Source organism: Polypterus senegalus, chromosome 2 (genome assembly GCF_016835505.1).
Source record: "Polypterus senegalus isolate Bchr_013 chromosome 2, ASM1683550v1, whole genome shotgun sequence".
Taxonomy (NCBI): domain Eukaryota; kingdom Metazoa; phylum Chordata; class Cladistia; order Polypteriformes; family Polypteridae; genus Polypterus; species Polypterus senegalus.
The window spans coordinates 235,874,408-235,889,154 of record NC_053155.1 but is presented as its reverse complement, the minus strand read 5'-3'; the positions used below and the strand labels follow the sequence as shown (position 1 = coordinate 235,889,154).

At 38.9% G+C, this 14,747-nt stretch overlaps 1 protein-coding gene across 3 annotated transcripts in view; it reads left to right on the top strand.

The window, feature by feature from the left end:
- Nucleotides 1–14,747, top strand: part of tbc1d4 (TBC1 domain family, member 4) — a 211,357-nt gene that overhangs the window by 64,002 nt on the left and 132,608 nt on the right. For 2 of the 3 annotated variants that reach the window (XM_039745342.1, XM_039745341.1), the window contains exon 2: nucleotides 5,129–5,734. In XM_039745342.1, the coding sequence (XP_039601276.1) occupies nucleotides 5,129–5,734 (606 nt within the window). Of the gene's footprint in view, nucleotides 1–2,047; nucleotides 2,099–5,128; nucleotides 5,735–14,747 lie in introns of those variants that run through there. The other variant, XM_039745343.1, reaches the window with a different exon arrangement.

The following is a 14,747-nucleotide window of genomic DNA, read 5'->3' as shown; positions in this document are numbered from 1 at the left end:
TAGAATTCATCGTGGATTCTATGATGGTGAGCTGACCAGGTCCTGCTGCAGCAAAGCAGCCCCAAACCATGACACTTCCACCTCCATGCTTCACAGTTGGTATGAGGTTCTTTTCTTGGAATGCTGTGTTTGGTTTACGCCAAACATGTCCTCTGCTGTTGTGTCCAAATAATTCAATTTTGGACTCATCTGTCCAAAGAACATTATTCCAGAAGTCCTGGTCTTTGTCAACTTTATCTCTGGCAAATGTCAGTCTGGCCTCGATGTTTCTCTTGGAAAGCAAAGGTTTCCTCCTTGCACACCTCCCATGCAAGTTAAACTTGTACAGTCTCTTTCTGATTGTAGAGGCATGTACTTCTACATCAACAGTAGCCAGAGCCTGCTGTAGTTCTCGAGATGACACTTTAAGGTTTTTGGAGACCTCTTTTAGCATCTTGCGGTCTGCTCTTGGGGTGAACTTGCTGGGGCGACCAGTCCTGGGCATGTTGGCAGTTGTTTTGAAAGCCCTCCACTTGTAGACTATCTTCCGGACAGTGGAATGGCTGATTTCAAAATCTTTTGAGATCTTTTAAATCCCTTCCCAGACTCATAGGCTGCTACAATCTTTTTTCTGAAGTCCTCTGACAGCTCTTTTGTTCTCACCATGGTGCTCACTCTCACTTCAACAGTCAGGAGCACACCAAACTAAATGTCTGAGGTTTAAATAGGGCAAGCCTCATTCAACATGCAGAGTAACGATCTACTAATTATGTGCACCTGGTGTGATATACCTGTGTGAGATCTGAGCCAATTTAAGAGGGAATACATGTGAGGGTGTCCTATCTTTTTCCTCAGTTAGAATAGGCATTTTTGTAGAATGACATTTACAGAAGATCTTGAAAAGACTTTTCTTCAGTTTTCTTTGTTTAGTTGGATTACTTTAATCTCTGTATTGTTGAAACGGAGATGAAATAACCATTTATTAAAAATGTTACAAAAAACCACATGCTTTCAAAGGGTGTCCTAATGTTTTTACATGACTGTAAGTAACAGTGACCACTAATGGGAGATACTGTACCCTGAAAACAAAACAGCAGGAGTTCTTTACTACTTGACTGATCCTGATTGATTTTTTACAAAAACTACCTTAAGCATAAACAATCAGGCAGAGATGCTGAAATACCCCAAGCTGATCACATTCTCACATTTGTAGTTACATTGTGGTGAATCCCTTGTCTGTTAAAAATTAAATCCAGGCCCTGTATCCATTTTTCAGGTATGTTCTCTCAGTGCTCTTGCATGCAGTTTTCATCTCTTAAAACTTAATGGTTTTTTCCTGTAATTATTATTTATGCAGTGTTCTTTAACAGACTCCTCAAGCATAAAACTCTGATTTCACAGTTTGAAACTAGCTGGTGTCTTAACCAGCACATCTTCAGGAATGTTGGCATAAAACCCACATACATACAGAAAGAACATGCCAACTTCATATGAATAAAAACTGGGCTTTGAACTGAGGATGCAGGACCTGAGAATCATATAATATGTACAAGATGCACAAGAAAAAAACTGGCCCAACAACCTAGAAAATTAATGGAAAACTAAAACTTGCATTAGTTTTTTAAGTAATATTTTATCTTTCATTTGGGTTATGTTTTATGCCTATGTATATAGTTAATACTATATGAACATTTATTTATTTTTACACCAAATGTATCTGTGTTATAAGAAAAAAACAGTTCTTAGTCATTTGCCTTTATATTTAGTAAAATCCATAAGAATAAAAAGAACTACAGCCCCCCGCCAAAAAAACTGCAGCATGCATGTACATTACTTGATTTGAAATCCTGTATAAATAGCTCATTTCCTGGAGTAACGGTCAGATGCCTCTAAAAAGCTAAATTACCTCATCCTGAAAAGTGAAATGATTTACTACTCCAAAGCTTGTGATACAGCTATATCTTATAAAGCGGTTGAAAACCTACAGCAGATGAACGGGTGTTTTTATATAAAACTATAGAGAGCTGATTCTGCAAGTTCAGCTTAAGATATTTCACATTAGACCCTCAGCCAAAAGAAAATAATGGCACCTCTTTTTAACTGGATTTCAAATGTTAAGGTATTTACTTTAGTTTTATTGGTTTGCCTTTTGCTTGGCTAATAGTAAGAAAAATATACAGAAAATATGCTATTTGCTATCTAGACTTGCTTGGTTTAAACTTTCTATTTAGTAAAATCACATAAAAAGATACTAGAAATACTAAATGAAGGCATTTCAGCTAACTAAATTTCTAACATAATAAATCTAGATGGAGTCTATACTGCTTATGTTTGAAACTGTGGCTACCAGAACAAAGAATCTACTGTATGTTAATATTTCCGGTGTTGGTGGATGTAGCAGTAGTGTTAAGTAGTTTTCTTTTTTTAATATCAATGGAATCTTTATGTTCATTGATGCAGTGAGTTATTTAGTGTGGTGGGTTCAATTCATAGAACTGGTGAACACAGGTTTTTGCTTGAGTAGACTTGCAGATTTCAAGCAGTAGTAAAATGCTGAAAAAGAGTTATGCTTCACTTTGTAAAAGACAGCTTTGGCTGCAGAGGCATGTTCTTACATCAGTCATGTGTAGGGGTTAACAAAACTATTGAGTTTTGCTTTACATACAATTGGGGGAAAGTAATAATAAATTATTTTTTGCATGTGATTTAGCAATTACAAAACATTGCACTCAATAAAAATGTTTTTTGATGAGGTTTACAGTTTTTTGAAGGGGTACAAAGAATATTGCTGCCTGAAACCACTTTCACAATTTGTACATATATCTCTGTAATCAACAATACAGCAGTAAAAACAATTATTTTTATGGCTGTGGTTCATATTACCATGAGGAGGCACAGTATACTTTTTTTAAAATATGACATACTGTGTATTTCCACATGAAAATGCACCAAAATACACCACTGCACATCACTGCTTTTCATCCTCTGGAAAATACATTAAATGGGAACATACACACACACACACACACACTTAACAACTGCGTTTTCCTTTTTGTTGATTCTTGCAGACTAGTTTGCGAATATTTACACACTCCAAATGCCATGGATGAATTTACCAACTATTGCTTCTGTCACAGTGTCTTTAGGATTCTGTGCACCAAGGTTGTTGTCATAATTGGCAAAGTGGGCATCGCATTATGAGAACATCCACAGTACACATGGCCGGAAATGACTCTGCTTGTTTTTTTCCTTCCACAAGAGAACTTTGTTTAAACAATAATTGATAGACACACCCATTTAGTATTAGCACAGGAATACTGTTTATATTCAATGGCATGAATTTCACTGGTCGTAAAACACTATTTGTTTCAGCTGATTTTTTTGCAAAGCGACATGCTGTAAATTTTGTTTTGTATGAATTACTAAAATTCTATTCGGTTGTGTCATCCTGGTTTACAGTGATGCTTTTTTGTTCATTTTGTCCAAGCTGGCATTAATTCAATAAGTGTATATAATTTAAAATTTTGTAAATCTTTGTGAATTCCTTTAGAGGGCTGTTTTATCTGGAGAGCAGCAGAAAAAACAAGACTAGAGTTTAATAAATAGCAAGGTATGTAGTATAAACCAGAGAGACTAGTAGGGATACATCACCTCCCAAGTGCAATATGTTTTTTTCACCTTAGTGCAGTGATTGTCTGCTATACCCGGAAATATAATATTTTTGCCTACTGTTATTTTAAACATATATCTGTTCTAGCTGTTTTTACTACTGTATATTTTGTATTAAAAATCTGTTGGTTGACTGTGCTTGCGTACTATGTAGTTCTTAAAGCAATTTTGGAATGGAATGTGATTTTACCGTAAAATTCTGCAGGAAATTCAAGATTAATATGTGTCAGTATACACCGATCTGCCACATCATTTAAACCACCTGCTTAATTTTGTGTTAGTCCCCAAAATAACTGACACATTGAGATATCAGTTCCACAAGACTGCAGAAGTTTCCTGTGGTATCTGACACAAAGAGGTTAGAGGCAAATCCTTTACGTCCTGTAAGTTATAAGGTTGGATCTCTGTGCACCAGACTTGCTTTTCCAGCACATCCCACAGATGCTTAGTTGAATTGAGATCTTTGGAATTTTGAAACCATGGTAACATTTTGAACACTTTTTGTTATATTTGTCAAACCAATCCCGAACAATTTTTGCAGTCTGGCAGACTGCATTATCCCACTGAAAGAGGCCTCTGCCATCAGTGAATATCATTGCCAATGAGGTAGTATATATGTGGTCTACAACATTCTTTTTGGTAGATATTACGTGTGAAAGTAACATCTACATGAATGCTAGACCCAAGGTTTCCCAACAGAACATTGCCCAGAGTATCACGCTGCTTCTACTGGCTTGTCTTCTTCCCTTAATGCATCCTGCTACCATCTCTTTCCACATGATCTGAAAGAAAATGTGATTCATTAGACCAGGCCACCTTCTTCCATTACTGCTTGAACTAGTCCTGATGTTCACATGCCCATTTTATACTTTCGGTGGTGACCAGGGGTGAGCATAGTCACTCTGACCAGTCTGTGGCTACGCAGCAAGTTGCAATGTCCTATGCATTTTGACCCCTTTCTCTCCTGGCCAGCATTGTTTTTCAGCAATTTGTGCTACATTAGCTCTTCTGTGGGATCGATCCGGATGGGTTAGCCTTTTCCCCCCCAACACGCATCAATAAGCCTTGAACGGCATGAACCTTTTGCTGGTCAATGGGTTGTCCTTCCTTGGACCATTTTTGGTAGGTGCTCACCTCTGCATACCATCATAATTTGCACCTTGTCAAAGTCACTCAGATACTTAAGCTTGCTAATTTTTCCTGCTACCAACATATCTCCACCATGACAGGTGCCATTGTAAAGAGATAGTCAATGTTATTCACATCACCTACCAGTGGTTTTAATGTTGTGGCTGATCAGTATAAGCTGAATTCTAGAATTTACTGTTCAATAGTCTTTGGACAAAAAAATAGCCTTGATCGAACAAAACCATAACAATGCTAGAAGAATCAAATACTAAAACAAATAAATTTTTTCCACTGCAAAAAACTAAAGCAATTTTTGACATGTAATGAAATATATCCTTTATTTTTTTTCTAGGTTTCTGAAGTTATCAGTAGTATTCGACAAATTTCGAAGGCTGCCCTTAAAGAGGATCCCAAGCCAAAGGAGGAAAGTGAGGACGCCTTCTATAACTCCCAGAAGTTTGAAGTCCTGTTCTGTGGCAAGGTGACAGTTTCACACAAGAATGTTCCATCCACTGTAATTGATGACTGTATTGAGAAGTTCAGGCAATATGAAGTGGAAAGTAAACAGCTGAAACTGCTAAACAAGCAGAAAGGATCAGCTGAGTCTCATGTGAATTTTCTCATTGGTGATGTGGATCCACTCACCTCACAGGATGATGGAAGTTTGGACGTGCAAGAGGGTGATATTGTTAGTGGAAGTCCCTCTGGAACACTTCCCTCTAACACCAGCCAGACCAGTTTGTTTGGTTCTCTTGGTGCCTTCCCTGAATGTATTCTTGAAGACTCTGGGTTTGATGATCAGCAGGAGTTCAGAACCAGGTGTAACAGTACAGCTGCTGTCATGCAAAAGAAAGTGTCAGACAATAATTTAAAAGGAGGAGTCCGCAGACGACATGCCAGCGCTCCAAGTCACGTGCAGCCTTCTGATTCAGATAAGAACAGAACAATGCTATTTCAGGTATGATTCTTTTTGTATTTCTATTAAAAAAAAATGCTATTATTCATTGTTACTCCTTAAACCCCATGAAATATTATCCAAATGCTTACTTCACAATAATATATTATATTGAAAGGATATAATAATATTTCCCGACTCTCCTTTAGCACTGCTAGGATAGGCTAAAGCTGCTAAGATCAGAATTAAGTTGAGTTTGGGAATTTTATGTTTTGTATTGATTCCTAGTTATTTGACTGAATTTAAAGTTGAAACCATAGTCCTTTAGCCAATAATATGTCTGTCTTACACTTAATATAGAAAATTCTTGAACTGTTTCATCCTGCTTGATTGTTTTTTATATCTTTGTAATTAGATTTAACATATCTCAGTAGACTCAATTAAAGTATGGACCCCTAGGCTAGTAGTTAGGCTATCACCCAGTAACTGAGATTTGAATGTTTCTTGTTTAAAATGTTGTTTGAATATGCTGTATATGATTATGGCCTTAACATTTGTGGGCCTCTTTCAGTACTTTCTCATGAGGTGTACATACACTATTATTGTGCTTTTTTTGGCAACAAATTAGCTTTAATACTGAGGAAAAAATGTTTTGAACATCATCCATTTCTCAAATACTGACAACTGTTAGTTTACCACTGGGAAACCCCATGATACTTCACATTTTGCCTCTCCATTTTCTCCTTTTCTCTTAGAGATGTTTTAATGTCATACAGAAATAAACTTTGAACAATCTGAATATGAGCAAACAAATTTTTCACTCAGATTTGTGAACACTGTAGCTGAATCCACATATCATACATCACAATGTGTACATGCAGGTTACAGAAAAAGTAGCATGTTATTTAATTTGACTTAATTAATGCACATTAATTGCAGACAATTGTTTCTCTTTTTTGTGTAGCAGCGTTGATACTTTTGAGGTTCGGATTTGATTGTAGGAGTGGGTTGGAATAGGTTTTTACTCAATGAAGTAAATAAAAACAGTGATATAATGCTGCAAAACTTGTTTCTTAACCGCACCTAATGACTTTAATCACTTTTGTGAACAACAGGTGGCATTTGTTCTAAATAGATTTCCACTGAGCAAACTTACAGTGTAATAGTGCTTATAACTGAACGGTACTTGAAGCGGGTTAGGCAACTGTTGTTAAAAGCTGGAACAGTTAACTGAAGTGAAGGACTTCACTTTTCTCAGCTGGCTAAGGCAGTTGTTCATGAAATTCTGCCCTAGAACGGGAGTAACGTGTAGTAAGGGCAATGCCCAATTTTTATTCTCTTTAGTTTATAGCTTGGATGTGATCCCTATGTTTGATTTGTCTCAATCCAGGGACTTATGTTTCCTTTCACGTCCTTAGTGACTGTAAATTCACCCAGTATACATAGTTAAGCATGTCACCCTGTTTGGCAGAACTACTGTAGTTTCTCCTTTTATTCCACTCCTTCCCACCTTTAGAAAATAGATGAATGGATACAGATGAAGCATTTTGTATACATATGTGAAAAGTTTTTTGTATCATGATATGTATTATATCATATTATAAGATTTATGTTTCATTTATACCTGTTATAAGTAAGAAAAGTGTTGAAGAGCCATCTAAAATAGTCACTTTACCTGTTTTAGAGGTTCCTTAACACATTTGCAATGCTCTGAAATGCAGATGATCTAGGATTATTATACTGATGCTCTGAATTTAAAAAGAGCCAGAACTGTCTTTTATACTATTAAGATGATAATGAACTTAGTTTTATAGACTAGACACTATAATAATATTTTACAAAATATAAAATCCCTCTTATGATCATTCATTGCTAAGTCATAATTTTAATGTATCATGTCTTTACAATTTTAATTTAAACTAGAGAAAGTAGTATTGCAGTTGTTGACAATGTGCTTTTTACATAAATTATTATACTTTACCAGTAATGGTGCACTGCACGATAAGGTGCAGTGAATTCAGTTGACTTGAGCATTCCTAGTTTTCATACTCTTTCTCTGTACGTTTAGGATTTGTTTACTCAGAGGTTGATGCACTTGCCGTTTCCTGAGCAACTCTTCTTTTTTCCACCCTCGTGGCTTGCTTCTTCATTTCCTTCTTCGGCATCTTTGTATGTTAAACCTGATTAAGTCAGTGTTTGTGTTGCAATTACTTAGTATGTTTTCCTTCATTTTTTGCATAAGCTGGCACTTAAGTCTTCAATCTGCCTCAAGAATGATTTAAGATATGAAGAGGTAGAGGAAGTGACGGTAAAGGTGGTAGGGATGAGAACGGCACCCATACTCGTGCCACACGGCCGCTCTGCTGGCCGCTGCCAAGAGTTGATTTTATAATAAAATAAAATAAAAAGAGGAATAACCTTGTGAGGTCAATCATCACCCCGAAAGTGGATAGTAGACGTCACATAGTATATATGTACAAAATTTTTGGTTGTGAACGCTGGCCCCGGCACAGACAGACGGACATCATTTTTTCACCACACACCATTTATTATCTACAATATTTACAAGTTCGCTCACGTGCACCCCCAGTGCCCTCTTGCACCGATTTCCCCAAGTCCAGGCCCACAGTCTCTTGTGCCTTCCTGGCCGCCTCCCGTCCTCTCTCTCCAGTTCCGTCTGCTTCATCCCGACTTCCACCAAATGACTGGAGGGAGGCGGCCCCTAAATAATGCCCCGGATGAGCCCCAGGTGTTTCCGGCCTCTTCTCTTTAGCCACGCCCCAGCGTGGCGGAAGTGTCGGCTGCTTTCCCGGCAGCTCTCCGGGCGCCACACAAAGTCTTCCCCCCGGCACTTCCTGGTGTGGCGGAAGTGCCGGGCTCCCGGGATAATTAGGCCCTGGGGCGCCGCCTGGCGGTGGCCACGGGTCCCTACAGGGCTGGGCTTCCATGCCCTGTACCCGAGGCCCCCTGCCTAACCAGGACGGACGCCCCCACTCTGTCTGGAGGAGGCACTCGCCCTCCTCTTGTCCTCCAAGCGCCCCGCCGGGCTCCAGCCCCAGCCGCGACCGCGGGATAAACCGGCATCGGAGCGCCGCCTGGCGGTGACCACGGGCCCCTACAGGGCTGGGCTTCCATGCCCTTGACCCGTGGTCCCCAACAAAACCAGGACGGACGCCCCCTCGCGGTGTGGAGGAGGCACAAGCCCTCCTCACGTCCTCCAAGGCCACCCGGCCGGGCTCCAGCTCCGGCCGGCGACTGCGTGGGATAAACCGGCATCGGGGCGCCGCCTGGCGGTATGCACGGGCCCCTACAGGGTAGGGCTTCCATGCCCTCGACCCGTGGCTCCCAACAAAACCAGGACGGACGCCCCCTTGCGGTGTGGAGGAGACACAAGCCCTCCTCTCGTCCTCCTGGGCGTCCCGGCCGGGGACCACAAGGTCAATAGTTCAAACGGTTTGCGAGCTATAGGTGATTTAAATTCCTGGAAAGGCAAATGGACAGCCACGGTATTGTATTACATATAAAGATATTCAGATAAGCATGGATGCACTAATGTGATTGAAAGTATTGCATCAAATATGGAATTATATCTGGTAAAGATAACAATCTAATGTCAGTTATCCATCCTAGTCATAAGGTGCCTTTGATAGGGTCAGCACGTAAACAGTTGTTAGATATTGTGTCTGAGTTGTAAACATAAGCCGCTACCCCATTTAAGACAATATAATGTAATATCCAGGGTTAGATTATAATCTAAAAGCTACACAGTATAGAAACAATCCAGATAATACAGAAATAAGATAAGAAACAGTTCTAACGTTAGTTTATTTGCTCAAGGTCATACAGTAAATTATTAGAGTCACCGGCTGACTTACTAACTGCCCAGTATGGACATTAGGATGGCTTTTGTGGCCCTGTTTTTAAAAGAGCCTTATGTCTTAACCAACTTTTATAGAGACGTTTTTTAAAGATTTTGTAAAGTGTCAGTCAGGTAAGATTTAAGGATTTGTATTAGGGTTTTTAGAGAGTGCATAAAACGTAAGGATGGAAATGTTGATATTCAAATTGACATAGCTTAGCAACCGTGTCAACACTGGCACACGTTTGTAAGCAGTGTTTGAATTAATTGCATTGTGCAGGTTTTCCAAGTTTCATTATTCTGTAATGATCTGCCTTCATAGAAATACACAGTTTACAAAGCTATACTGTGTTATAGAACAGTGGAAAAAGACACTAACCTTAAAAAATACATGTTATATGCCAGATAATGCTCAATCGTTTGGGGCTTGTGATTTTCACATTTTTAATTATATCACTATTAAAGAATAAAAACATTCTCAAAGCCACTTAATCCAGTTCATGGTTACAGAGGGACAGTGTTTATGCTTTAAGGAACCAGCATAAGGCCAGACAGAACCAACCCTAGACCAGATGCCAAGCCTTACTCCTGTACACACACATTATGCAAACACCAATAAACCTAACATGCCTGTGTTAGGAATGTGGGAGGCAAACTAAAGTATTTGAAGGATGTTCTACTTAACATAACCGCGGAAGCATGTGACTTATCACTACTAACCATAATATATACTACAATTCCATGTTCCGAAGGTGAACAATGGTATAATAAAATGAAAAAGAAACAAAAACTAATAGAACACTTGCTTTGCTTAAAAATACCAAACACAGCATCCATTTAAAGTTTAATCAACTTGCAAGGCAAAGGTGTTGTTTACGTCACTATATTATTCTAGAGAACAGTCTGTGAGTAGCGTGTAGCCTTGATGCACTCTTACTTGGAAGTACAGAAATAACCGAACATTCAGTACACTTAGGCTGATTCCAGTTTTATAAACCTCACCCTAGTCTTTAAATAATAAACAAACAATAAATCTGTGACTTTCATCCATGAATTTACATTGGTGTTTTTATTTGTTTTAATAGATGATGTATTAGTGCAGGGGTTAGCAACCTACGGCATGTGGAACGATTTTCAATGGCACTCTGATTAAACTGAAATATAATAAAAAATTATATTTTAATAACAGTGCACACGTTAGCGCTGTCACCTACGTTTTGCTAATGCATCTCAAATGTAAAGGGAAACTGTGTTCATTGTAGGCTGTGGTAGTTAAAACAAACCTCTTGTTGTGCATTATGCTGTGAAAGTGTTGTACATCAAGTGTACAAAGACATTATCAAACTAAACATCAGTCCATGTTTAAAAACACTGATGAGAAAAGTGAAACTATAAAAAGGGTTGTTTCTGGCTTTACAAAGCAAGCTACTTATTTTAGTAAAATAATTGGAACCAAAAATAAAGCCACCGAATGTAGTTATACAATTGCTTCACATTAATTGATAAATTAATTAATAGCCCTGATTAATAATAAAGAATGTTTAATCATATAGAATTCTTGATAATTTTTTCTTATTAAAACTATGTATTTTGTATTGACAAAACTTGTAATTTATAATACAATTTTTTAATAAATGTGTTGAAAATTAAAATTTGACCAAGCATTCTTTTAACATATGATCCTATGTATTTTAAAATATTGAATGACCAATAATACTGTATAAGATCCGGTTATAATGGGCTTTTTTTTTTTTTGGTCTCGTCCGATGCGAGAGATGGACGTCTGAAGTGGAGCTCCGCTAGCAGTGGTGCTATTTTTCATATTATTTGCTTATTATTCTGAGATATCCTGTATTTATTCAACCCGAGAGGGACCGCTACAGTATATGTAAACACATATAAACATGGCCAACAAGAAGGGGGGTCCGAAAGAATCGAAGACTAAAGCTACATCCAAGCTACGATCAGCAAGCCCTAGCTCGAGATACGGCCTCTCAGAGACGGACCTGGATCAGATGGGCGAAAGTACAGACTCCTCGGGACCACGGTCCGCTACATCGCCGGCTGAGAGCGAAAAGGGGAGCGAAGGTGCGATCGTGAGTGCAGATGTGGATAGCTCGCCGATTGGAGAGGATTACCTGAAACTGGAAAAGGCTGGGAGGTCCGCGGCTTCAGTTACGCAATTACGCGGGACTGGAGCAGCGGGGACACCGGCTTCAGCAGAGTCTGCTGCTTCATCTACTGTACAAGAAGGCACAATTGAGCTATCTGAACTGAAAGTGTTGCTCGCTGAGCTCACGCAAGATATAAAGAAAAGCGAGAAGGCTAATGAGAAAGCAACGGCAATGAAACAGGAATGGAAACAGGAGATGAAACAGGCCAATGAATGGCTGCGACAGGAAATCCAACAGGCAAATGAAAGGCTGCGTCAAGAGGTACAACTTGAACTTCGACAGGTGCTGGGTAAAATTGAAGAGCGCATTGAGAAAAACTTGGTTAAACTGAGCACGCTTGCTGATCAATTGGAGCATCTTAATGAGACATTCACGAATCGGATCGAAATGGCGAACATCTAGCTGCCAGTGCCGAGGAAAGAGCAGTAAATGTCAGTTCGAATGTAAAAAACTCAGAGAAAAACTTGGAGACAGACTGGCTGCTTTAGAAGATGGGAGTAGAAGGTATAATGTCAGAATTGAAGGCCTGCCGGAGAATCGAGAAAGTTTAAACCCTGTGAAATTCGCAACTGAACTTTTTTCTAAAATAATCGGGGGCGACTTTAAAGCAGAATCTGAGATAGCAGCGGCTTACCGCGTACGCGGATCAAACACCGTCATACCCGACCAAGATCTTTTATAGTTCGTTTTGAAGCGATTATCATTTAAGTTAGAGGTGATGGAACTCCTCAGAAAAAAGGAAGATATTATATATGAAAATAGCCACATTCGTGTCTTCCCTGACTTCTCTCCAGCAACAGCTATTAAACGCGCAGCCTTCTATAATATTAAACAGCTGCGCGGCAAGCCAATGTCAAATACGGCCTCCTGTATCCGGCAAAACTGAAAGTGGAATGGCAGGGTCATTTCTATGTTTTCGCTAGCAAGGAGGAAGCAGAAAATGAATTAAGAAAGCTGATCCCGGAACTATTCTGATACATAATTGTGAGTCATGGCGGTAAATGATAAAGCTAGGATTAATAATCTACTGTCTGATCTATTTGTTTTAAAATACGGGTTTTTTATCAGCATATATTCTCATATTCTTATTATTACTTACTTATTATTATTATTACTTACTTATTACTTATTATTACTTAGTATTACTAGGCTAAATGTTTATGTTTTATTGTGCTTAATTACGTTTTCCTCCTCTTTTTCTTTTCTAATTATTTCATGTGTACTCTAAATGAGACTGTTCAATATCATACCCTTGGTTTACTGTTATTGCTATTACTGCATTAAGACTTGTTATGCTTGTTTTGGACACATCTTTAACACCATCACCTGGGTTTATTATCTGGGGGTATCATCTTAATGCACTAAAATTGCTGAAGATTATATATATATATATATATATATATATATATATAGGGCTGGGCGATATATCAAAAATTTATCGTTACCGAAATTTATGACTCTCATCAACGTCATTTTGCCCATGTCGGTAAATTCGGTATTTTTAAAAAAAAAGAAAAGGCATGTGCAGGTTGGCGATGTTCATGTCCCTTTAAGACGCTGTGCTACGTTACAGACTTGACGGGTGGAGTCACATGACTCTACTACCTGTAACAAGACGAGACACGGGTGAACAAATGGAGGACGATTTAAATGTTGAAGCAGCAGCGGCGAAGGTAGAGCTGGTGGAGGAGGAAGAGGAGACGCTTGTTAACAAAAAATGCATCATCAATCGCTTGGCAACATTTTGGATTCAACAAGGATGATATTGATCAAAAATTGTTAAATGTAAACTCTGCAAAAGACTGTTGCGTCAAGTCAAGGTAACACAACCAACCTCTTCCACCACCTGCAGCACAACCATGTGATTCAATTCGAAGACATAAAAAAAGCTCAAAGCGAGAAGAGATTAGGAGGACCAGCAAAAACGTCTTCCTCCACCAGGCAGCGGTCAATAACAAGCATTTGCTAGTACTCAACTATATGAGCGAACTTCAAAAGATGGCAAGAAATCACAAATGCTATAGGCTACCACATAGCAAAAGACATGGCTCCTATTGCTACAGTGGAACGCAACGGGTTCAGACACTTCATGAAAATAATTGACAAGAGATACGAACTCCCATCACGAAAATATTTTTCAAAACTATCATTCCCAGCATGTACAGCACAGAGAGGAAAAAGGTTGCTGCTGAATTGAGATACGTTAAGCACGTTGCAGCCACATCCGATCTCTGGTCCAGCCGCACAATGGAGCCGTATATTAGTCTCACAGTTCATTACATCGACAACAAATGGGAGCTGCGCACCAGAGTGCTCGAGACGGCCTATTTTCCATCTGATCACACGGGGAGATGGTTGGACAGGGTTGAGAGCGATGCTGTCTGCATGGGACATCAGTGAAGAGGACCTTGTTGCTATAACAACTGACAACGGCCCAAATATTGTGAAAGCTGTCAAGCTCAATAAATGGACACGGGTGCAATGTTTTGGGCACAGGCTGCACCTGGCAGTCGGTAAGTGTGTACATCTTAATATATTTGGGTGGTGACATCTGGTGTGTTTTAAAGTGACTTTAATTCTGTGTGTCATATTCAAAATTGAAAGTATTAATGTTTGAATAATGTTTATATAGGCATAAAAATACTTAAGACTGCTGAGCAGCAGTGTATCCAGAAAGTTTTACAGAAGACTTATTGTGAGCCAGTGTTGATCATGTTGTGCTGTGAAATGTAGCAAAATACATGATTTTTAAAATGTTTTATTACTGTGCCAACCCTTTTTAATTTTGTAAATATGGTCTGAGAGGTCTTATTTAATTCTTACTTTATTTTGCTTGCTTTTGTTTGAGAATTAGACCATGAATTGGGGTGATGTTGGGTGTGAAGATTTGGATAGATATGCTACCTCAAGGCCTTAGCAGAGATAGGCCTTTGTCCATGATGGCATTACATTTGCACAATCATTGTTTACTTTGTGAATAGCCAATGTGAAACATATTTATTATTAAACTATTTTGTTTACAAGGGATACACATTTTTAGAGA